Here is a 23,993-nt window from a genome sequence, read left to right on the forward strand (position 1 = left end):
GTGTTTCCTTACACCGGTTGTCTATGTTCACCCATCAGTATAATGGGTACCTGGGTGTTAGTGGACTGGTGTAGGTCGCATCCAGGGACCAAACTGACCTAATTGCCCGAAATGATCTGCATAATAAGGGGCTTTCTATACAGTAGTATGTCATTGATGTCAGCTATGGTCTGTATACCTTGTACATGTACTTGTAGTAAATAATAATAATAATAATAATAATAATAATAATAATAATAATAATAATAATAACAGCAACAACATCCTATGGAGAGGGAGCATGGACACGGGGATCGTCCCACAGATACTAAAAACAACAGACATAGCCCCACTCCACAAAGGGGGCAGTAAAGAACTACAGACCGATAGCACTAACATCTGATATCATAAAAGAGCTCTAAAAAGCACGACCGCCAGTCATCTAGATACTCATCAGTTACACAACCCAGGCAACATTAAGCAGGTCGCTCCTGTCTGCCTCAACTACTGGACCACTATGACAAGGTGCTGGATGCTCTGGAAGATAAACAAAATGCAAATGTAATATACACAGACTTTGCTAAAGCCTTCGACAAGTGTGACCATGGTGTAATAGCACACAAAATGCGTGATAAAGGAATAGCAGGAAAAGTTGGTAGATAGATCTATAATTTCCTATCAAACAGAACACAAAAAGTGGTAGTAAACAGTAAAGTCTGAGGCGGCTACTGTGAAAAGCTCTGTTTCACAAGGCACAGTACTCGGTCCCATTCTTTTCTGACATAGACAGGGATATAAGCCACAGTGCCATGTCTCCTTTGCAGATGACACCTGAATTTTCATGACACCGTATTACAACCCAGGAGTCCAAATGGCCTGTTATCCTGGGTGTAAAGAGAGCAAAATAAACACAGCAGAAAAGTTTTGACTTATATTATCCTTCACCAATTTGGAACAGCAATATGTACACTATATACACTATGTACAGTGATAGGTATTAGTGCACTCCACGGTAAGCAAGGCAGAATAGAAGCCACAAGAGAGCAGACCGTGCTTCAACCAGCTCTAGAATGGGAATGACATGGGCAGACAGGAGAGTGGTACCCACATAACCTCTGCGATTGCCAAAACCATCTTATTATTGGCTGGAACCTGATTACTAGTTGAACGACGGGGCCCCATCGTCAACCCTCAGTCACCTGGTTCGCTGGTTGGGGGAGATAGCCTGTAAATGAGGGTGTGTACATGCGCCGAATAAAGGTTACATACTCTTTGCATGCCACACACCGCAATATTCCAGGCGGACATCAAATAAATCTTTAAATTGGCGGGAGAAAATAATATGAAGTTCATTGAAGAGAAATTTCAATTCCTCCGATATCGAGAACATGAGGAAATTAAAACTATAACGAAGTATAAAACAAATTCCAACCACACAGTACAGCGAGAAACTAATGTAAAAGACCTGGGAGTGATAATGTCAGAGGATCTCACTTTCAAAGACCATAACATTGTATCAATCGCATCTGCTAGAATAATGACAGGATGGATAATGAGGACCTTCAAAACTAGGGAGGCCAAGCCCATGATGACACTGCTCAGGTCGCTTGTTCTATCTAGGCTGGAATATTGCTGCACACTAACACCACCTTTCAAGGTAGGTGAAATTGCTGTCCTAGAAAATGTACAGCAAACCTTCACGGCGCACATAAGAGCGAAAAGCATCTAAATTACTGGGAACGTTTGAAGTTCCTCGTCCTGTATTTCCTGGAATGCAGTCGAGAAAGATTCATGATTATATACACTTGGAAAATCCTAGATGGGCTAGTCCCAAATTTGCACACGAAAATTACTCCCTACGAAAGCAAAAGACTCGGCAGACGATGCAACATCCCCCCACTAGAGCGTTAAGAGACAACACAATAAGTGTCAGGGGCCCAAGACTGTTCAACTACCTCCCAGCATAAAAGACGGGGATTACCAATAGAACCCTGGCTGTCTTCAAGAAGGCTTTGAACAGGCACGTGGCTGTGGTTCGTACGTCGATTTATATGTGGCCAACAGTAACAACCTGGTTAATAAGAGCCTTATCTACCATGAGGCCTGGTCACAGACCGGGCCGCGGGGGCGTTGACCCCCGAAAGCCTCTCCAGGTAAACTCCAGGTATATCTGAAACACGAAATGAAGCTCTGGTTATAGAAATAGCAAATATTGAACTTAATCTTGTGTAATCTTATAGGAGACAAGAATCTCAGGAAGAACTTAAAGCCATAAAGAAAATTGAAAGAAATCCAACATACTTTCTTTATACCAAATCTAAGGCCAGAACAACATCCAACATTTGACCTTGCTTATAGGAGACTTACAATGATGACAGCAAACAAATGAGTGAGATACTATAGTACCAATATGACTCGGTGCTTAGCAAGCCGTTAACCAGACTAAGGGTCGATAATCTAAATGATTTTTTTTATGACCGTGATTCAAAATTTGGTCAATTAAAAAATCTCTGGCATTATCCCTAACACCACAAGACTTCGAAAAGGTAATAAATAACATGCCCATGCACTCTGCCTCAGGCCCAGACTCATGGAACTTCGTGTTCATCAAGAACTGCAAGAAGCCCCCATCACGTGCCTTCAGCATTTTATGGAGAGGGAGCAGAGACACAGGGGTCACCCCACACACACTATAAACAACAGACAGCCCCACTCCACAAAGGTGGCAGTAAAGCAATTGTAAAGAACTACAGACAGATAGAACTTACATCCCATATCATAAAAATCTTTGAAAGGGTTCTAAGAAGCAAGATCGCCATCCACCTAGATACCCATCAGTTACACAACCCAGGGCAACACGGGTTTGGAGCAGGTCGCTCCTGTCTGTCTCAGCTACTGGACCACTATGACAATGTCCTGGATGCTCTAGAAGATAAATAAAATGGAGATATAGTATACACAGACTTCGTGTGACTAAGTGTGACCATGGTGTAATAGCGCACAAAATCCGTGATAAAGGAATAACAGGAAAAGTTGGTAGATAAATCTATAACTTCCTAACAAATAGAACACAATGAGTAATAGTAAACAGAGTAAAGTTTGATATGGCTACAGTAAAAAGCTCTGTTCCACAAGACACAGTACTCGTTACCAGGGTTCCACAAGACACAGTACTCGTTACCAGGGTTCCACAAGACACAGTACTCGTTCCCAGTGTTCCACAAGACACATTACTCGTTACCAGGGTTCCAAAAGACACAGTACTCGTTCCCAGTGTTCCACAAGACACAGTACTCGTTCCCAGTGTTCCACAAGACACAGTACTCGTTCCCAGTGTTCCACAAGACACAGTAATCGTTCCCAGTGTTCCACAAGGTACAGTACTCGCTCCCAGTGTTCAACAAGACACAGTACTCGTTCCAAGTGTTCCACAAGATACAGTACTCGTTCCCAGTGTTCCACAAGACACAGTACTCGCTCCCAGTGTTCCACAAGACACAGTACTCGCTCCCAGTGTTCCACAAGGTACAGTACTCGCTCCCAGTGTTCCACAAGACACAGTACTCGTTCCCAGTGTTCCACAAGACACAGTACTCGTTCCCAGTGTTCCACAAGTCACAGTACTCGCTCCCAGTGTTCCACAAGACACAGTACTCGCTCCCAGCGTTTCACAAGGTACAGTACTCGCTCCCAGTGTTTCACAAGACACAGTACTCGCTCCCAGTGTTCCACAAGACACAGTACTCGCTCCCAGTGTTCCACAAGACACAGTACTCGTTCCCAGTGTTTCACAAGACACAGTACTCGCTCCCAGTGTTCCACAAGACACAGTACTCGCTCCCAGTGTTCCACAAGACACAGTACTCGCTCTCAGTGTTCCACAAGACACAGTACTCGCTCCCAGTGTTCCACAAGACACAGTACTCGCTCCCAGTGTTCCACAAGGTACAGTACTCGCTCCCAGTGTTTCACAAGACACAGTACTCGCTCCCAGTGTTCCACAAGACACAATACTCGCTCCCAGTGTTCCACAAGACACAGTACTCGCTCCCAGTGTTCCACAAGACGCAGTACTCGCTCCCAGTGTTCCACAAGACACAGTACTCGCTCCCAGTGTTCCACAAGACACAGTACTCGCTCACAGTGTTCCACAAGACACAGTACTCGCTCCCAATGTTCCACAAGACACAGTACTCGCTCCCAGTGTTCCACAAGACACAGTACTCGCTCCCAGTGTTCCACTAGACACAATACTCGCTCCCAGTGTTCCACAAGACACAGTACTCGCTCCCAGTGTTCCACAAGACACAGTACTCGCTCAAAGTGTTCCACAAGACACAGTACTCGCTCCCAGTGTTCCACAAGACACAGTACTCGCTCCCAGTGTTCCACAAGACACAGTACTCGCTCCCAGTGTTCCACAAGACACAGTACTCGCTCCCAGTGTTCCACAAGACACAGTACTCGCTCCCAGTGTTCCACAAGACACAGTACTCGCTCCCAGTGTTCCACAAGACACAGTACTCGCTCAAAGTGTTCCACAAGACACAGTACTCGCTCCCAGTGTTCCACAAGACACAGTACTCGCTCCCAGTGTTCCACAAGACACAGTACTTGCTCCCAGTGTTCCACAAGACACAGTACTCGCTCCCAGTGTTCCACAAGACACAGTACTCGCTCCCAGTGTTCCACAAGACACAGTACTCGCTCCCAGTGTTCCACAAGACACAGTACTCGCTCCCAGTGTTCCACAAGACACAGTACTCGCTCCCAGTGTTCCACAAGAAACAGTATTCGCTCCCAATGTTCTACAAGGTACAGTACTCGCTCGCAGTGTTCCACAAGACACAGTACTCGCTCAAAGTGTTCCACAAGACACAGTACTCGCTCCCAGTGTTCCACAAGACACAGTACTCGCTCCCAGTGTTCCACAAGACACAGTACTCGCTCCCAGTGTTCCACAAGACACAGTACTCGCTCCCAGTGTTCCACAAGACACAGTACTCGCTCCCAGTGTTCCACAAGACACAGTACTCGCTCCCAGTGTTCCACTAGACACAGTACTCGAAGACACAGTACTCGCTCTCAGTGTTCCACAAGACACAGTACTCGCTCCCAGTGTTCCACAAGACACAGTACTCGCTCCCAGTGTTCCACAAGGTACAGTACTCGCTCCCAGTGTTTCACAAGACACAGTACTCGCTCCCAGTGTTCCACAAGACACAATACTCGCTCCCAGTGTTCCACAAGACACAGTACTCGCTCCCAGTGTTCCACAAGACGCAGTACTCGCTCCCAGTGTTCCACAAGACACAGTACTCGCTCCCAGTGTTCCACAATACACAGTACTCGCTCCCAATGTTCCACAAGGTACAGTACTTGCTCCCAGTGTTCCACAAGACACAGTACTCGCTCCCAGTGTTCCACAAGACACAGTACTCGCTCCCAGTATTCCACAAGACACAGTACTCGCTCCCAGTGTTCCACAAGACACAGTACTCGCTCCCAGTGTTCCACAAGACACAGTACTCGCTCCCAGTGTTCCACAAGACACAGTACTCGCTCCCAGTGTTCCACAAGACACAGTACTCGCTCCCAGTGTTCCACAAGACACAGTACTCGCTCCCAGTGTTCCACAAGACACAGTACTCGCTCCCAGTGTTCCACAAGACACAGTACTCGCTCCCAGTGTTCCACAAGGTACAGTACTCGCTCCCAGTGTTCCACAAGACACAGTACTCGCTCCCAGTGTTCCACAAGACACCGTACTCGCTCCCAGTGTTCCACAAGACACAGTACTCGCTCCCAGTGTTCCAAAAGACACAGTACTCGCTCCCAATGTTCTGCAAGGTACAGTACTCGCTCCCAGTGTTCCACAAGACACAGTACTCGCTCCCAGTGTTCCACAAGACACAGTACTCGCTCCCAGTGTTCCACAAGACACAGTACTCGCTCCCAGTGTTCCACAAGACACAATACTCGCTCCCAGTGTTCCACAAGACACAGTACTCGCTCCCAGTGTTCCACAAGACACAATACTCGCTCCCAGTGTTCCACAAGACACAGTACTCGCTCAAAGTGTTCCACAAGACACAGTACTCGCTCCCAGTGTTCCACAAGACACAGTACTCGCTCCCAGTGTTCCACAAGACACAGTACTCGCTCCCAGTGTTCCACAAGACACAGTACTCGCTCCCAGTGTTCCACAAGACACAGTACTCGCTCCCAGTGTTCCACAAGACACAGTACTCGCTCCCAGTGTTCCACAAGACACAGTACTCGCTCCCAGTGTTCCACTAGACACAATACTCGCTCCCAGTGTTCCACAAGACACAGTACTCGTTCCCAGTGTTCCACAAGACACAGTACTCGCTCAAAGTGTTCCACAAGACACAGTACTCGCTCCCAGTGTTCCACAAGACACAGTACTCGCTCCCAGTGTTCCACAAGACACAGTACTCGCTCCCAGTGTTCCACAAGACACAGTACTCGCTCCCAGTGTTCCACAAGACACAGTACTCGCTCCCAGTGTTCCACAAGACACAGTACTCGCTCCCAGTGTTCCACAAGACACAGTACTCGCTCCCAGTGTTCCACAAGACACAATAATCGCTCCCAGTGTTCCACAAGACACAGTACTCGCTCCCAGTGTTCCACAAGACACAGTACTCGCTCCCAGTGTTCCACAAGACACAGTACTCGCTCAAAGTGTTCCACAAGACACAGTACTCGCTCCCAGTGTTCCACAAGACACAGTACTCGCTCCCAGTGTTCCACAAGACAGTACTCGCTCCCAGTGTTCCACAAGACACAGTACTCGCTCCCAGTGTTCCACAAGACACAGTACTCGCTCCCAGTGTTCCACAAGACACAGTACTCGCTCCCAGTGTTCCACTAGACACAATACTCGCTCCCAGTGTTCCACAAGACACAGTACTCGCTCCCAGTGTTCCACAAGACACAGTACTCGCTCAAAGTGTTCCACAAGACACAGTACTCGCTCCCAGTGTTCCACAAGACACAGTACTCGCTCCCAGTGTTCCACAAGACACAGTACTCGCTCCCAGTGTTCCACAAGACACAGTACTCGCTACCAGTGTTCCACAAGACACAGTACTCGCTCCCAGTGTTCCACAAGACACAGTACTCGCTCCCAGTGTTCCACAAGACACCGTACTCGCTCCCAGTGTTCCACAAGACACAGTACTCGCTCCCAGTGTTCCACAAGACACAGTACTCGCTCCCAGTGTTCCACAAGACACAGTACTCGCTCCCAGTGTTCCACAAGACACAGTACTCGCTCCCAGTGTTCCACAAGACACAGTACTCGCTCCCAGTGTTCCACAAGACACAGTACTCGCTCCCAGTGTTCCACAACACACCGTACTCGCTCCCAGTGTTCCACAAGACACAGTACTCGCTCCCAGTGTTCCACAAGACACAGTACTCGCTCCCAGTGTTCCACTAGACACAGTACTCGCTCCCAGTGTTCCACAAGACACAGTACTCGCTCCCAGTGTTCCACAAGACACAGTACTCGCTCCCAGTGTTCCACAAGACACAGTACTCGCTCCCAATGTTCTACAAGGTACAGTACTCGCTCCCAGTGTTCCACAAGACACAGTACTCGCTCCCAGTGTTCCACAAGACACAGTACTCGCTCCCAGTGTTCCACAAGACACAGTACTCGCTCCCAGTGTTCCACAAGACACAGTACTCGCTCCCAGTGTTCCACAAGACACAGTACTCGCTCCCAGTGTTCCACAAGACACAGTACTCGCTCCCAGTGTTCCACAAGGTACAGTACTCGCTCCCAGTGTTCCACGAGACACAGTACTCGCTCCCAGTGTTCCACAAGACACAGTACGCTCCCAGTGTTCCACAAGACACAGTACTCGCTCCCAGTGTTCCACAAGACACAGTACTCGCTCCCAGTGTTCCACAAGACATAGTACTCGCTCCCAGTGTTCCACAAGACACAGTACTCGCCCCCAGTGTTCCACAAGACACAGTACTCGCTCCCAGTGTTCCACAAGACACAGTACTCGCTCCCAGTGTTCCACAAGACACAGTACTCGTTCCCAGTGTTCCACAAGGTGCAGTACTCGCTCCCAGTGTTCCACAAGACACAGTACTCGCTCCCAGTGTTCCACAAGACACAGTACTCGCTCCCAGTGTTCCACAAGACACAGTACTCGCCCCCAGTGTTCCACAAGACACAGTACTCGCTCCCAGTGTTCCACAAGACACAGTACTCGCTCCCAGTGTTCCACTAGACACAGTACTCGCTCCCAGTGTTCCACAAGACACAGTACTCGCTCCCAGTGTTCCACAAGACACAGTACTCGCTCCCAGTGTTCCACAAGACACAGCACTCGCTCCCATCCTGTTCCTCATATCTGACATAGACAGAGATGTATGCCACAACACTGTGTCTTCCTTTGCGGATGACATCCGAATTTCCATGACAGTGTCCTCCATCGATAACACTAAAAGACTCCAGGCAGACTTCAACCAAATTTTTTCATGGGTCCTGGAAAACAATCTGAAATTCAATTAAGAGAAATTTCAATTATTCCGTTATGGAATACTTTAGGAAATTAAGACTGTGTCAGAGTATAAAACAAATTCCAACCACACAATAGAGGGAGAAACTAATGTGACAGACCTGGGAGTGATAATGTCAGAGGATCTCACTTTCAAAGACCACAACAACGTATTTTAGTCCACATTGCTTAAACATTTTGGGACTACTGTATGAGAAAGCCTTACGAAGGGGCCTCCTAACAGTTCAAGCTTCAGAGCCCGAGAAATGTAGGTCCACCAGTGTTCCTGTACCTAAATAAACTTAATCTGTGTGAGGAAACACTTGTCTTATTTCCTGACGAACAACAGCTGTGAGAAGTAAGACACATGTGCAAGAGTTAGGTACCATTGGAGATGAATAGCATAAAATACCAACACGATGGAAAAATAAACACCATTTTCTGGAAGCCTCTCAGCTGCCGGAGGACCCAGAGCTGTAGCCCCTGAACCCCATTCCTTAATTCCGCCCTGCATTATATACCATTATCATGTTTAAACACAACCTTGTCACAAAAGTCACATCATTGCAGAGTGAGAGCTGGAAGTGTAGACATGACTTTCATCTGTAACTTTAAACTGGTGAAGGAAGTGTTCTCCAAGACAGAATGTTCTGATCGTCCACACTGGGACGACCTTCACTTTCTTACTGATGGACGACAATCAGGTTTGTAACTTTCAGCTTTATATATTGATTATATATGTACACTGTCTCCTAAAGTGAGTTAAAAACACGTCGTAGAGCAATAATAATAATAATAATAATAATAATAATAATAATAATAATAATAATAATAATAATAATAATAATAATAATAATAATAATAATAATAATAATTTATTTCGTCATGATGCGATGTTTGTACAGAGATGGGTGAGATTTTGTTAACTTTAGAACAAAAAAAAAGAAGGAGCACTGCAGCAGGCCTACTGGCCCATGCGAGGCAGGTCCAAGTCACCTCTCGGTTTAAACCAATGACCCACCTAGTCAGGTCAAGTCAGATTACATCCATTTAAGGAAACACGGCATCAGACCTATTAGGAAAAGTTAGTCAGGTCCAACTCACACCCACCCACACTCACTCATGTATTTATCTAACCAGTTTTTAAAACTACCAAAGTCTTAGCTTCTATGACGGTACTCGGGAGTTTGTTCCACTCATCCACAACTCTATTACCAAAACAGTGCTTTCCTATATCATTCCTGAATCTGATTTTTTTCAACTTCAAACCATTGCTGCGAGTCCTGTCTTGGCTAGATATTTTTAGAACGCTATTTACATCCCTTTCATTTATTCCAGTTTTCCATTTATACACCTCAATCATATCCCCCCTAATTTCACTTGTCTGGCACTATGCCAGTTTGTAGTGATATATTGAAAAGATTAGCCAAAGGTATGCTAAGTTCCTCTTTACATTCCTTTAACACCCTTACAAACAGTTCATCAGGACCTGGGGATTTGTTAGGTTTTAATTTCTCTATTTGTCTGAGGACCATGTCACTAGTTACCCTGATCGTGCATAGCTTATTATCGACCTGTTTTACATAATTTATTATTTCTGGAATTTCACTAGTATCTTCCTACATAAAAAACTGAGAGGAAATAAGAGTTAAAAATTTTACACATTTCCTTATCACTGTCAATGATCTGACCTGAGTTACTTTTGAGTGGGCCAATCTTGTCCCTAATCTTTTGGGTTAGTCTTCGAATCCCTTGCCACTTTAGCTTCTTAATCTCTTTTAGCTTTTCTTATTCCTTTTTTTTAATTTCTCTCTTAATTGAATATATTCATTTGTTAACTGCCCAACTCCTCTTTTGATACACCTATATATGCCTCTCTTTTGACCAGTGAGATGTTTTAATCTATTGTTTATCCATTTGGGATCATTTTTGTTAGATCTAATTTCCCTACTAGGAACAAAAGTTGTCTGGGCAGCTAGAACTATGCTCTGTAAAACGTCATATTGCCAACCAACACCACCTACCTGACCCATAGTCAGATCTTTCCAGTTTAGCCCACCCAGGTAATTTCTCAGTATCGTGATATCGGCCAAGTTGAAGTCTGGGACAGAGACTTGATTGCAGTTATCTGGGTAATTCCTGATATATTGAAACTGACTTGTGATCACTTTCCCCTAGCTAACTAACCTCAAGATTATTAATTAGTGATTCTTTGTTGGCAAGAACCAAGTCAAGCAGATTGTTTCCTCTAGTTAGTTCTGTCACAAACTGTTTTATAAAACTATCCTGAACCGTATCAAGAAAGTCACTAGACTCAAGATTTTCTGTCATATTGTTGCAAACAGATTCTGTGTCCGATGCTTCTAATCTTATATCTTGTCTAAGACAAGAGTTTAAATCATCTCTGACATACATCACAACTCCACCACCCTTCCTGTTGACCCTATCAGTGTGGAATAGTTTATAGCATTGTGTGTGACATTCAGAAGGCATTTCTTTATTTTTCAGGTTGAACCAGGTCTCTGTTATAGCAATAATATCTATATTACCTGCACATATTTCTTAGACTAGAAGTCTAAGAAATATAGTAAATCTTGACTCACGAACTCGTAATGACACGATTGCAAACAAACCATACTACGGGTGAGGTTTGAACCCGCGGTCAGAGAGTCTCAAAACTCAAGACTGTCACGTTAACCACTGGGCCAGCTAGCTTCAATAAGATTCATCCAATGGTATGGAGTTTTGAGACTCTGATCGCGGGTTCAAACCCCGCCCGTGGTATGGTTAGTAAACTTAAAAGGAGCTAGTCACTCTCTGCTCTCTCTCTATTTGTTTATCAATTGTTTTAACTTTATAATGCCAACAAGATCTTCATCAAACATATGTACAACATCTGGGTGTGATGAATGATTTTGAAAACCGAAGAGTTGAAGAAGTGAGACACTTATTCAACATTTGGGAATCTTTATTAAAAAAATGTCTCACCACACAGTGGCTTCATCAGTCCTATACAAAGCAGGAATGATTTTGAGGAGGAGTTTGAGGTAATCAGTCCCTCAGCCTGGAGTCGATGTGTTCAGTCCATCAATCTTGTAGAAAGTACAGCATAGGAACGAACGAACGAACGATAGTTTAGGTAAGATCCCAAATGGGATGAGCGGGGAAGACGGGACAGACGAAGAATAGTGCTGGGGAGGAGTGTTCTTAGTCGTAGAAATAGAGCCAGGGCTTAACCCAGCAGCGAAGGCAATAGTGGGACAGATATTGAGAAGAGAAATTCAGGCTCCACTGTTGGGACTCCGGTGGGGTGAACGGGGAGGAAGGGACAGGCGAAGATTAGCGCTAGAGAGGAGTGTAGAATTGAGCCATGTCTCTGACGCACGTTCGCTAAGGCGAACGTGCGTCAGAGAATCCTAGGTTATTTGTAAATAGGTTAGGAGCAGGATCATACAAGGAGTAGAAAAGGTTGTGTTGGTTTGTGGGTCTGCGAATGTCTTCATCAAGGAGAGAGGTCCAGTAGTCATGTCGCGTCTCAAGTTTGTCTATCTGTCTGTCACTGAGCGTTTTCCAGTACAGATTCAGCGCAGGGATGTCTAATTGGGCATGGAGAGACTCGCTTGTGCCAAAGTCCTCCAATCTGACATCAAGCACCCAGTGCAGTGTCTTGTTCTGGACACACTGCAGTTTAAGTAAGTTCGTTTTAGCTGCAAGAGAGATGGCTAGTGGAGAGTAAGTTATCAGAGGACGTATTAGGGATTTGTAGAGGTGTAGTTTGGTGCGTTGGGAGGCATGTTTCAGCTTGTAGAGGCCCGCAAGGGCCTTAATAGCTATTGCATGCCTTGAGTGAATGTGCCCGTGTAAGAGAATTAAGATTAACGCCAAGGACAGTGGCAGATTGTGTGATGGGGATGTAAGTGCGGGTGTCAGCTGTTCCGAGCTCGACAGGTAATGGAGGATCACGTTTCCTGTAGTTAAAATATGTAATGCTGGATTTAGCTGCATTGGTTTTGATCCTCCATTTTTGTTCCCAGAAGGCTATCCTGTCGACCTCATTTTGTGTTTTGTGTGTGAGTGTATCTATATTGGCATGAGTGATAAGTTGTGTAATGTCGTCTGCATAGGCTAGTGTGATGGAGTTGTGGTATACAGGTGTTGGAATGTCGTTAGTGTATAAAATGTAGAGGGTAGGGGAAAGGACAGATCCCTGGGGTACTCCAGCATTTAGTGTGAAGTAGTCGGAGTAACAGCCTTGGAATTTGATTCTCATGGTACGGCCGTCTAGGAAGTTGCAGAGGAGTTTACGAGTAGTGAGAGGCAGGTTGAAGTTAGTGCAGAGTTTGTACTTGAGCCCCTCGTGCCACACAGTGTCAAAAGCTTTTTAAATGTCTTTTGCAACCAGGGCGGCCCTGTTTCTTTGTTCTGTGTTTATGTGGATGTAGTTGAGAATGATATTAATGGCATCCTGTGTTGATCTGTGTGTTCTGAAGCCAAACTGACCATCAGAAAGTAGTTGTGTTCCAGGTATCTGCGAAGGCGATGGTTGATGAGTTTTTCAGAGTTTACCTAAAGTTTCGAGGAGGCTGATAGGGCGATAGTTTCTAGGGTCAGAGTGGTCTTTTTTGGGTTTAGGAAGGAGGATAGCAGTAGCAACTTTGAAGAGGGAAGGGAAGTATCCAGAGGCAAGGGAGGCATTAAAGAGGTTTGTGTAGGCAGTAATGATAGAGTCAGTAAGGTGTTTTAGGATAATAAGGTTTAGGCCAGAGGCACCAGGAGCCTTGGGAGGAAGGTGTCTGAGGAGAGTTTTAATGTCTGTGTTGGTGAAAGGAGTGTCGAGTTCTTGGGAGGAGGTAAGAGAGTCCAGATGGATGTGGCTGTCTGGTGTTGTTTCTTGTGTGTGTGTAGTGTTCCAGTGTTCTATGTTCTGAAAGTGTTGAATAACGTTAGGGTGAGGTGGGTGAGAGTGGAAGATGTTCTCCCAGATGTGTTTGAAGATGTTGGTAGCAGCCTGCGGGTCTGTGATGTGTGTGTTGTTGTGGGTGAATTTGTTGGTGGGAGTTGTACCTCTGATTTTTTTGATAAAGTTCCAGAAGGCTTTAGTGTTTTTAATACGCTGTTTGTCAGCTTGTTGTATGAGTTGTGACCAGTGATTGTTGTGGTCTTGGTCTAGGCTGGAATGTGGTTGGAATGAGGATAGGGTTGGAGGAGATGTGTAAGATGACTGGGATGTGATCAGAGCCTGTAATAGGGCCAGGTGAGATGTAGTGTTGAAATAGAAAGCTGGCTCGGTTTGCCAGAATGATGTCTGGTTTGCCTTGGCCCGTGTGATTGTAGAAGGTATTGAAGTCTGGGCCGAGATGAATTAGGTGTTTATGGTTTGTGAAGCTGAGTAATTGGTGACCAAGTTGGTTGTTACTGGTGTGATGAAAGGCTGTGTGTTTGGCAATCATGTCAGCTAGTAGGTATGTTGGTGTGTTGGTGTAGTTGAAGACTAAGGAAAGGTCGTGTATGTTGAGAATAGTGTTTGGGCGAGCATAGGTGGTGAAAAAGATAACGGGACCAAGGTGGGTGTGTATTCTGACAGCAAGACAGTGTTGGTGAATAAAAGGGATTAGGAGAAATTCGTGTTTTATGTTGGATTTGACAAGGATGGCAACCCAATCGTGGGGATCATAGGGGGACTGTAGTGCAGTATAACCATAATGGCGGATACGTTGAGGGGCTTTGAGGCAGGTACTGTTTAGCAAAACAATATCTGGCCTCTCTGCTTCAAGGAGCTCGGCCAGTAGGTGTCTAATTGTATAGTAAGAACGTACGTTGAACTGAATCACTTTAAACATGATTTAATGGTTTCGTCATAGCAAAGTTAATGTCGGGGGAGGAGTTTGGATTAAAGCCCGTGATAGTGGTGTCATCAGTGGATATGTGTTTGTAGGTGTTTCGGACCCGTTTCCTGGAGGGGGAGGAAGAGATGGATCTGATTTTTATGTTCTTTGGTCTGTGCATCAGAAGTTGGGGCAGGTTTAGGTTTGAGTGGATTTTGTCTGGAGGAGGTGGAGTTGGACCTGGATGAAGTTTTGGTTGTGGTGGAGGAGTGGGTGAAGGTAGATGCAGAGGAAGTGGAAGCTTTGGTGGGGGATGAGGAAGTGGAAGCTTTGGTTGGAGATGAGGAAGTGGGTAAGGAGGTGGGAGGAGGGGTGGTCGTTGCAGCAGTAGTAGGGGCGTTGGTTGGAGGGGTAGAAGTAGTGAAGTGGGGTAGGGAAGGAGGAGAGCTGGTGGGGGTAGAAAGTGGGGGGTGGGAGAGAGGGAGGAGGTAAAGGTTGTAGGGGGCTTAGAAGAGAAGCAGGAAGGAGGGATAATTAAAGAGGGAAGATTGTTAGCAGACAAGATTAGGTTAAGGACATGTGAGTAGTCTGATTGGTAAGCTTGAGAGATTACCATCGCAGAGTGGACAGCAGTGGCGAGTTGACAGTTAGTTTTGTAGTCTAGTGTGGGTGTATGTGTAGAAGTGCTTGTAGTCTGTGGGTTGGTGTTTGAAGTGTGTAAAGTCGGTGAGGTAGACCAAGTGCGTGGAGTAACCCAGGCATTGGGGGTAGGAGAGGAAGGTATTGTAGGGGGGAGGTTCAGGGAAGGGGTTGGGGAGGGAGGGAGGTTGGCTTGCTCTGAGGGTGGAGAGAATGTCTTTTCTAGAAGGGCAGGAATTTGCAACTGCAGTGTGTGACCCACACAGTTAGAACATTTAAGGGGGAGGTTGCAAGTGTTCCAGAGGTGGCCAGTTGCTGAACATCTGGAGCAGATTTGTGTGGAAGTGCATGAGATTTTGTCGTGGCCAAATTTGTAGCATTTCAGACATTGCATGATGGGGTGAAAGTTTGGAGTGAAGAGTGTTTGGAGGAATGCGGATAGTCTTGGCAAAGATTCCTTGATTGAATAGTGTAAAGGCGTCAGAAGGAGTTGAAAAGAGTATTTTGAGGATGGTCGAGTTTTCAGGTCTATAAATATCGTCAACAGAGACTTTGTTCTTAGTACTAATGTCTTCTTCGTCTGTGTCATAGGCTGTCAGGAGAAAATAGTCTACGTGTTTTGCGATCACTGTGCATTTGGCGCGGTGGTCAGGAGTCCAAATAATAGTGAAGCCTGTGTTGAGTTTTTGTCTGGTTTTGGTTGAGGTGTACGTTTAGCAAGAATGTCTGTCAAGAAGGAGTTTGAAGCCTGAGTTGGTTTTAAAGACTTTCAGCTGAGGTGTGCCAGTGATCTGGTACAATAAATTTCCAGGACAGATAGTGGCATGAGGTTAAGCGAGAAAGAATTGGGTTTGGAAGAGGTAGAGGCAGGGTAGGCCTTAGAAGCAGGAGTAGACAGAGTAGAGGCAGGTGTTGGCGGTAGAGGAGGAGTGGTAAGGGGGAAGGAAGTGGAAGGCATTGAAGGCATCGTAAATTAGATGTGGCGGCCAAATCTGTGAGAATAATCGGCTAGGCAAGTACGTGTGAAGTAGACACACGTACTTGTCTGGCTATAACTTTAAAGTTTTTTTGTGGAGTCCGTCGCTGGAGGCACAGGACACTGAGGAGGTGAGCTGTAGCTTGATGGAGCACTGTATGCCGCGAACGGAGAGGAGAGGCAACACTGGCTGTATGGCGGGCAGATCACACGTACAGGCTGAGGCGTGGAGACTTCAGACAGCAACAGGAGTGCAGAGGGATGCTTCCTGCCCTTGGGTAGGCAGCCACCGACGCACCAATCCTGCTGGTGAACACGAAGGTCCAGTAACCACCACTGGATGAAGAGAGGCAACACTGGCTGTGAGCGGTGAGGAGAGCCAACACTAGCTGTATGGCGTGCAGACTTCACATACAGGCTGAGGCGTGGAGACTTCAGACAGCAACAGGAGTGCAGAGGGAGGCTTCCTGCCCTTGGGTAGGCAGCCACCGACGCTCCAATCCTGATGGTGAACACGAAGGTCCAGTAACCACCACTCTGAGGAAAGTCACTCTCAACACGGGGTAATTAAAGAGGCGAGATCGTTGGTCGATGATGGTGTGTGTGTGATTGTGACGACAGCATAGGAACGAACGAAGGAACAATTTCAGGTAAGATCCCAAATGGGATGAGCGGGGAAGACGGGACAGACGAAGAATAGCTCAGGAGAGGAGTGTTCTTAGTCATAGAAATAGAGCCAGGGCTTAACCCAGCAGCTAAGGCGATCGTGGGACAGATATTGATAACAGAAATTCAGGCTCTTGTGTTGGGACTCCGGTGGGGTAAGCGGGTAGGATGGGACAGGCGAAGATTAGCTAAAGTCCTCCCATCCGACATCAAGCACCCAGCGCAGCGCCTTGTTCTGGACACGCTGCAGTTTAAGTAAGTTCGTTTCAGCTGCATAAGAGATGGCTAGTGGAGAGTAAGTTATCAGAGGACGTATTAGGGATTTGTAGAGGTGTAGTTTGGTGTGTATTAGCTGTGACCAGTGATTGTTGTGGTCTTGGTCTAGACTGTGTAGAATGTTGTTTCTGAGGTAAGTGAGATCTAATCGGACTTGATTAAATCTATGTGTGTTGTAGAGGAAGCGGTTGTTGTAGCAGATAATTAGTCTTGTTCTGATTGAGGGTTTGAAGAAATAACAAGTGGTGTGGGTTTTCTTTGGTATAGCATAGGACCGTAGACGTGGCTTATGTACTGTAGTCAGGTGAGGTGAAGCAAGAGGAAGCGAGGACATAGTGGTACCATCCACTAGTCGAAGTAGGTCTTCGTCCAAAAGTTAGACAAGTTTTGAAAAAAATTTGTATCAAGATCCATGATGATGCAGTGGACGAAGACCTACTTAGACTAGTGGATGGTACCACTATGTCCTCGCTTCCTCCTCAAACTCCTACTCTCCTTATACTTTCTTGCTTTGTATTGGACTGATGAAGCCACTGTGTGGCGAAACGCTTCTTCACTAAAGATTCATATATTTCGCAAAAGTGTCTCAATTCTACAACATCTGGGTATATTTATTGTAAACGTTTCGCCATCCAGTGGCTTTATCAATACAATAGTACGAGAACTTAATGTTAAGAATGTAGAACTGTATACAAAAGATGCAGTAATCCGCCTGGAAGACTATGGTGCTCTTCACCAGCCCCAAGACTGAGGGACTGATTACCTCATCTTTTGTTTATAGTTCAATAGTCTTCATATTTTGTCCTTATATCGATAAACAACCACTGGATGGTGAAACGTCTACAAATAAAAATACTCAGATGTTTCACACTTTCAGTTCTTCACATTTAGTTGTGCATGCACAAACGCCATAGCATTTCCGACTAGCTTTTAATTGGACAATGTTTCGCTCTGTGTGGAGCTTTATCAACTCATGACCTGATAAGAGGTCTAGTAGGTAAACTCCATGTACATATTGATCAAGACATTTATTAAGGAAAAGTGGCTACTTAAGAACATAAGAATAGGGGAACATTGCAGAAGGCCTACTGGCCCATGCAAGGCAGGTCCTTATCAAAACCACTCCTGCCTAAAACTAACCAAAAATTTACTCCCGTACCCACGACACCAATCAAACCCAGCCTCTCCCACTGATGTATTTGTCCAATCTCTTAGGTGAGTGGGACAGACTGGGTTTGATTTGTACCGGGAGTACGGGAGTAATCAGTTCATAAGACGTGTACTTAGCTCAGTGGTGACTTGTACTTAGCTCAGTGGTGACGTGTACTTAGCTCAGTGGTGACGTGTACTTAGCTCTGTGAAGACCTGTTTGTGTGCTCTCTGTGAATCTGAACCAGGATGCCCTCTCTTGAGCAACTTTACCAGCAGCTGAAAGAAGAGAAAAACAAGAGGATTCGAAGTAATTCTCCTGTTGTGAGTCCCGAGGTTAAGAGGGGAGCTTGGACAGTGGCCGGGCAACATGGAACCAAGCTGAGGATCAAGAAGACTGTTGGAGAGGCAGACACAACGAGGAACCAGAAGACTACCGTGGAAACTTCCAACCCATTTTCGGTGCTACCTGACGAATGTGAGTGTTCTACTGGGAATGTCACAACGAGCACCAAAGAAGCATTGGCTGACGTGAGTGAGACATCCCTGGAAACCCCAACGAAAACCATCGAGAACGTCTTGACGAATTCCACAAGTGAAGTTGTAGTGCTACCTGACAAATGTGAGTCGACAACTGGGAACATCACGACGGACGACGCCAAGGAAGGTAAAAACATTGTTGAGTGAATATCAAAATGGTATACAATACCGACAGGTTGATAGATAAGACACATAGGCAACATTTAGGCAACTTTATTCCGAAACGTTTCGCCTACACAGTAGGCTTCTTCAGTCGAGTACAGAAAGTAGGCAGGAGCAGTAGAGATGTGAAGACGATGTAATCAGTCCATCACCCTTGAAGTCGTAGATTTGAGGTTGTCAGTCCCTCAGCCTGGAGAAGTTCTGTTCCAAAGTCTGGAACTAACTGAAGATCAAGCGACAGTGTTGAGACTTAAATACTGTGAGAAAGAGAGGTGCAGAGTAGTAGTAGTGAGAATGTAGCCACTGAGAGGTCACGTCCCTCTCAGATCAAACAGTTCTCACTTGAAGAAGTTGTCCACAATGGCATCTTGGTACAGATACCATTGTGGCATCTTGGTACAGAAGAAAAAACACCTTGGACAACTTTTTTCAAGTTAGAACCGTTTGTTCTGAGAGGAACATGACCTCTCAGTGGCTACATTCTCACTACTACTACTCTGCACCTCTCTTTCTCACAGTATTTAAGTCTCAACACTGTCGCTTGATCTTCAGTTAGTTCCAGACTTTGGAACAGAACTTCTCCAGGCTGAGGGACTGACAACCTCAAATCTACGACTTCAAGGGTGATGGACTGATTACATCGTCTTCACATCTCTACTGCTCCTGCCTACTTTCTGTACTCGACTGAAGAAGCCTACTGTGTAGGCGAAACTTTTCGGAATAAAGTTGTCTAAATGTTGCCTATGTGTCTTTACTACCAAAAACATTGTTGTTGTTAGGGATAGCCAGATTAGGTACATGGATAGGGCATTCTGCTTGAAGGATAGGAGTAGGAGGCAGAGAGTGTGTTTTCCTGGGGCTGGGATGAAGGATATTGTTAGCCGCCTGGATGACGTCATGAGAGGTAATGGGAGCAATCTGTCTCAGTGCTGGAGGCAACGATGTTGGCAGACGTAGGAGTGAGGACCTGATTAGCAGGTATAGGTCAGCAATAGAGATAATTAGGAGGAAGGGTGGGAAACCTGTCATATGTGGTATTTTGCCAAGGAAAGGAGTTGGAAATGAATGGTTGTCCAGGGCAATTGGTGTCAATTGTTGGCTGGACAAATACTGTAAGGAAAATTCAGTAATATTCATTGACAACTGGGACCTCTTCTATGGCAGAAATGACATGTATGCCAGGGATGGGGTTCACTTATCTAGGTGTGGGGTGGGAGCACTGGCCAACGCAGTGGAGGGAGCTGTGAGGTCTTTAAACTAGAAATAAATAGTGGTATGAGTTTTCGTGGAAAATCAATGAATTCTGAGTGTAGCGACAGTGTGAGTTTTAAGGAAACCAGTTATAGGTAGAATGAGGAAGAGTTATTGATGAACATACGAAAGCCAATGACATTAGGTGATAAGGAGAGTAACAGGCAGAGTGGAGGAACAGAAATCAGCAAGAAGAAAAAAGAGAAGGGAGGGTCCTTAAATATATATTACACAAATAGTCGCAGTGCTAGGAATAAGATTGATGAGTTGAGACTAGTTGCTAGTGCAGGTAACATTGATGTATTTGCCTTAACTGAGACGTGGTTCAATACGAAGAATCGGGATATGCCTGCTGAATGTCACATACAGGGTTTTTAAATTGTTCCAAGTAGTTTTAGTTAGTTTAATATGTTTATTATGCACCCCATACCCATCCAGTGGGCGGTAGTCAAAAGGTTACAGAGGTACATAATGGGTCCAGGGACTGGGCCTCAAAGTTTTGATAGCTGAGCAAGTTACAGAGGTAATGAATTCACAATTTACAAAGGTAATGAACTCACAATTTACAAAGGTAATGAACTCCAGGTAGGTCTAGTCACAATCATGACAAGTTACAAAGGTATTAACAGATTACAGAGGTACACAATGGGTCCAGGGACCGGGCTCCAAAGTTTTGATGGCTGAACTAGGTACAAGGTAATGAACTCACAAGTTACAAAGGTAATGAACTCACAAGTTACAAAGGTAATGAATACTGTAAGAATGGTTACTTACGTGTATACATGGCTGCAATCATGAACAAATTTTAGAGTAATGAGCAATTCACACTTCCACACCCGGTCACAACTGTAGTGAGTTATTGGTGCAAATGTTGATTGCTGAGTCTCTCTCTCTCTCACACACACACACACACACACATACAAATTCATACACACACACACATAATCACACACACACACACACACACACACACACACACACATACACACTCATACACACACACGCACACACACTCATACACACACACACACACTCATACACACACACACTCATACTCACACACACACACACACACACACACACACACACACTCACACACTCATACACATACACACAAACACACACACACACACACACACACACACACACACACACACACACACACACACACACACACACACACACACACACACACACATGCACATATGTGGTAATGCTTTATTTACAGCTAGCAAAGTCAGGGTATTTCTCCAGAATTGTCTGTAATATACCACTGTGGATAAAATACTTAGCCATTTCTTGAACACTTCTGAGTGAGTTGTTTCTAAATTCATTAATTTTATCGCACTCCAGTACATAATGACGCAGGGTGTGGCAATAGTCCATCTGGCAAAGTTTACATTTCGTTTGGTCTACATCTGGTGGTGGTGATTTAACCTGCCAAAGATACTTGTAACCCAGCCGGAGCCGGGCGGTAGTGACATCCAAGAGTCTGCTTATCTTGTTGGATGCATCATAGACATGTGGCTCCTCCTGCATGATGGAACGATGATAGATGGACTGACTTGTGTCAATCTCCCTGAGTCTTAAGTCAATAAAATTCAGCTGAAGTTCTTTTCGTATTATTGTTCTCAAACTACTACCTGACAAGCCAAGATTGTAATCTACTCCCTCTTTGAAAGCATACAGCTTAGCCAATTTATCAGTTCTATCATGCATCTGAAGACCAATGTGAGATGGAATCCACAGCATGTGCACTCTGACTCCACTGTCCACAATCCTACCATACCTGTGTCTGGCTTCTGACACAAGCATGCCACAATTTATGCTTAATGAGTTGAGAGCATTTATGGATGACAGAGAATCAGTTACAATTAAACTGTCAATCTTTGATACATAGATGCATTTCAGTGCAAGGAGTATGGCAAACAGTTCTGTCTGAAGGGTAGAGGCCCAATTATTGATGCGTGCTCCAATTTCTTTAAGAGAGCCATCACTCTGTACGACAACAGCAGCACTACCAGCTGCACCAGTGGACTGGTGAACAGAACCATCAGCGTAAATAATTTGCGAGAGTGTGTGCTGTGTGACTAAGTTATCAATACAGCTTAAGGCCTCATGTTTGGCTTCAGGGCGAAGTTTTGGTTGTGATTTAAGAAGTAGTTTGGGGGGAAATGGAGGAATGGTAGTTTGGAATGGGGTAATATTCCATGGAGCGGAGAAGTGCCGCTGTTGCCTTACTTGACATAGATCATGTATCTGATTCATGCGGAGGTCGGTTCCAGTCTTTTCGATCCATCTGGAGGAGTGTTCACCAGTGCTGAGGAAAGTTTGGAGGGCTTCTGTGCAGGGGTTTGAATGAGCTTGCCTGAGCATATTAACCCCAATTAGGATATTTCTTTCAGTAACACGATCTCTGATGCGTGGAATATCAAGTTCTTTTTGCATATTTAAAATTTTGGCAGTACGAGGGCATCCTAGGATGATCCTCATTGCTTCGTTCTGCAGTTTTTCCAGCCCTCCAAGCTTCCAGTCAGACACAAGAGCAAGTAGTGGCGCAGCATAATCAACCAATGATCTAATATAAGCAAGATACATCATTTTCACAATATTAACATTAGCACCATACCTGGGGTGAAGCCCTGCCACAACTCTAAGTGCTCTTAGTCGTTCTTTGTATTGGCAACAAAGTCTTGTTACAACAGGTCCAAGTAGTGGAACCTCCAAGCCTAGATACCTGTATCTGCTTACATATTCTAGAAGAGACCCATCATGCAATTGGATCTGACGAACTGTGCCTCTCTGTCGAGGAGGACGCCTATTGAGTATCTTTGTTTTATCAGTAGAGATTATCAACCCCAGGTCCTGACACGAGACGAGGCTAGTACATGATTAAGAATGTTTTGGGTGTTGGAGAATCCGGTGGTGTGAATCGTTATATCATCAGCAAAACTAATCACATAATTATGGGGCTGACTAGGCATAGCATTAAGTAATGCATTAATTATAATATTGAACAGTGTGGGACTGAGCACACCTCCCTGTGGGGTTCCTAATTCAAAGTCTTTAGTTACACTTCTATGTCCCTGGAACAACACAGACGATTTTCTGTTGGACAGGTAGCCTTTAATCCAGCGGAGAAGCCATCCTCCAACATCCATTCTGGCAAGTTCACTAATTATTACATGTCGGTTGGTTACATCGAAAGCGGATTTAAGGTCAAGGAAGGTAGTGTAGGAGCTGTCAGTGTGCAGGGTGAGAAAGGTGGCTATGCAATGATGCACGCTCCTTCCATGCATGAAACCATGTAACCGGGGAGACAAAAATTGTTTGATTCTGTACATGAGACGATTAAGAATCATTCTCTCAAATGTTTTACACAAGCAGCTAGTAAGAGATATTGGGCGAAATGCTTTTGTTGATTGGGCTTAGGAATTGGAATGATGAGGCTGTTGGTCCAAGATTGAGGGAGCTCCCCAGTTACATAGCTCATGTTATATAATTCAAGTAATGGATTACCTGGTACTCGACACAGCAATCTGAGTATGTTGTAAGTAATACCATCCTCACCAGGCGACGTGGAGTTGCCCTTAGTTAGTGCTGCATCAAGTTCATAATTAGTGAAAGGAATGTTGCAATCATCTGCCTTACTGAGCATAAAGCAAACAAGTCTCTCCCTTGCATCATATTTATCATTTAATTTCGCCTGTGTGGTACTGGGAAGATTGTCATAGCTAGATGTAGCAGCCCAAGCACTGACTAACTCATTCGCCCGGCTAAGTGGGGTGTGAGCATTAAGACCGTTGACAAATTTTTCCCAGTCGGTTTGCCGCAGCTCTATCATACGCTCTCTGGCAGCAGCAAGGGCAGTTTGGAAGAGCCTCAGCATTCCAGGGGTACGATGTTTTCTATAGGCTAGGCCTAGTCTGCGAACAGTACGTTTCAGTGTACGAAGTTTAGAATCATTGTAATAAGTATGGTTTT

At 45.2% G+C, this 23,993-nt stretch overlaps 1 protein-coding gene across 2 annotated transcripts in view; it reads left to right on the plus strand.

Annotated features, from left to right (window-relative positions):
- The window catches only part of LOC128705483 (cytochrome P450 2L1), a 309,064-nt gene that overhangs the window by 66,449 nt on the left and 218,622 nt on the right, over window positions 1-23,993 (plus strand). For both annotated transcript variants that reach the window (XM_070104508.1, XM_070104507.1), the window contains exon 4: window positions 9,096-9,229. In XM_070104508.1, the coding sequence (XP_069960609.1) occupies window positions 9,096-9,229 (134 nt within the window). The remainder of the gene's footprint in view (window positions 1-9,095; window positions 9,230-23,993) is intronic.

This window comes from Cherax quadricarinatus, chromosome 92, assembly GCF_038502225.1.
Source record: "Cherax quadricarinatus isolate ZL_2023a chromosome 92, ASM3850222v1, whole genome shotgun sequence".
Classification (NCBI taxonomy): domain Eukaryota; kingdom Metazoa; phylum Arthropoda; class Malacostraca; order Decapoda; family Parastacidae; genus Cherax; species Cherax quadricarinatus.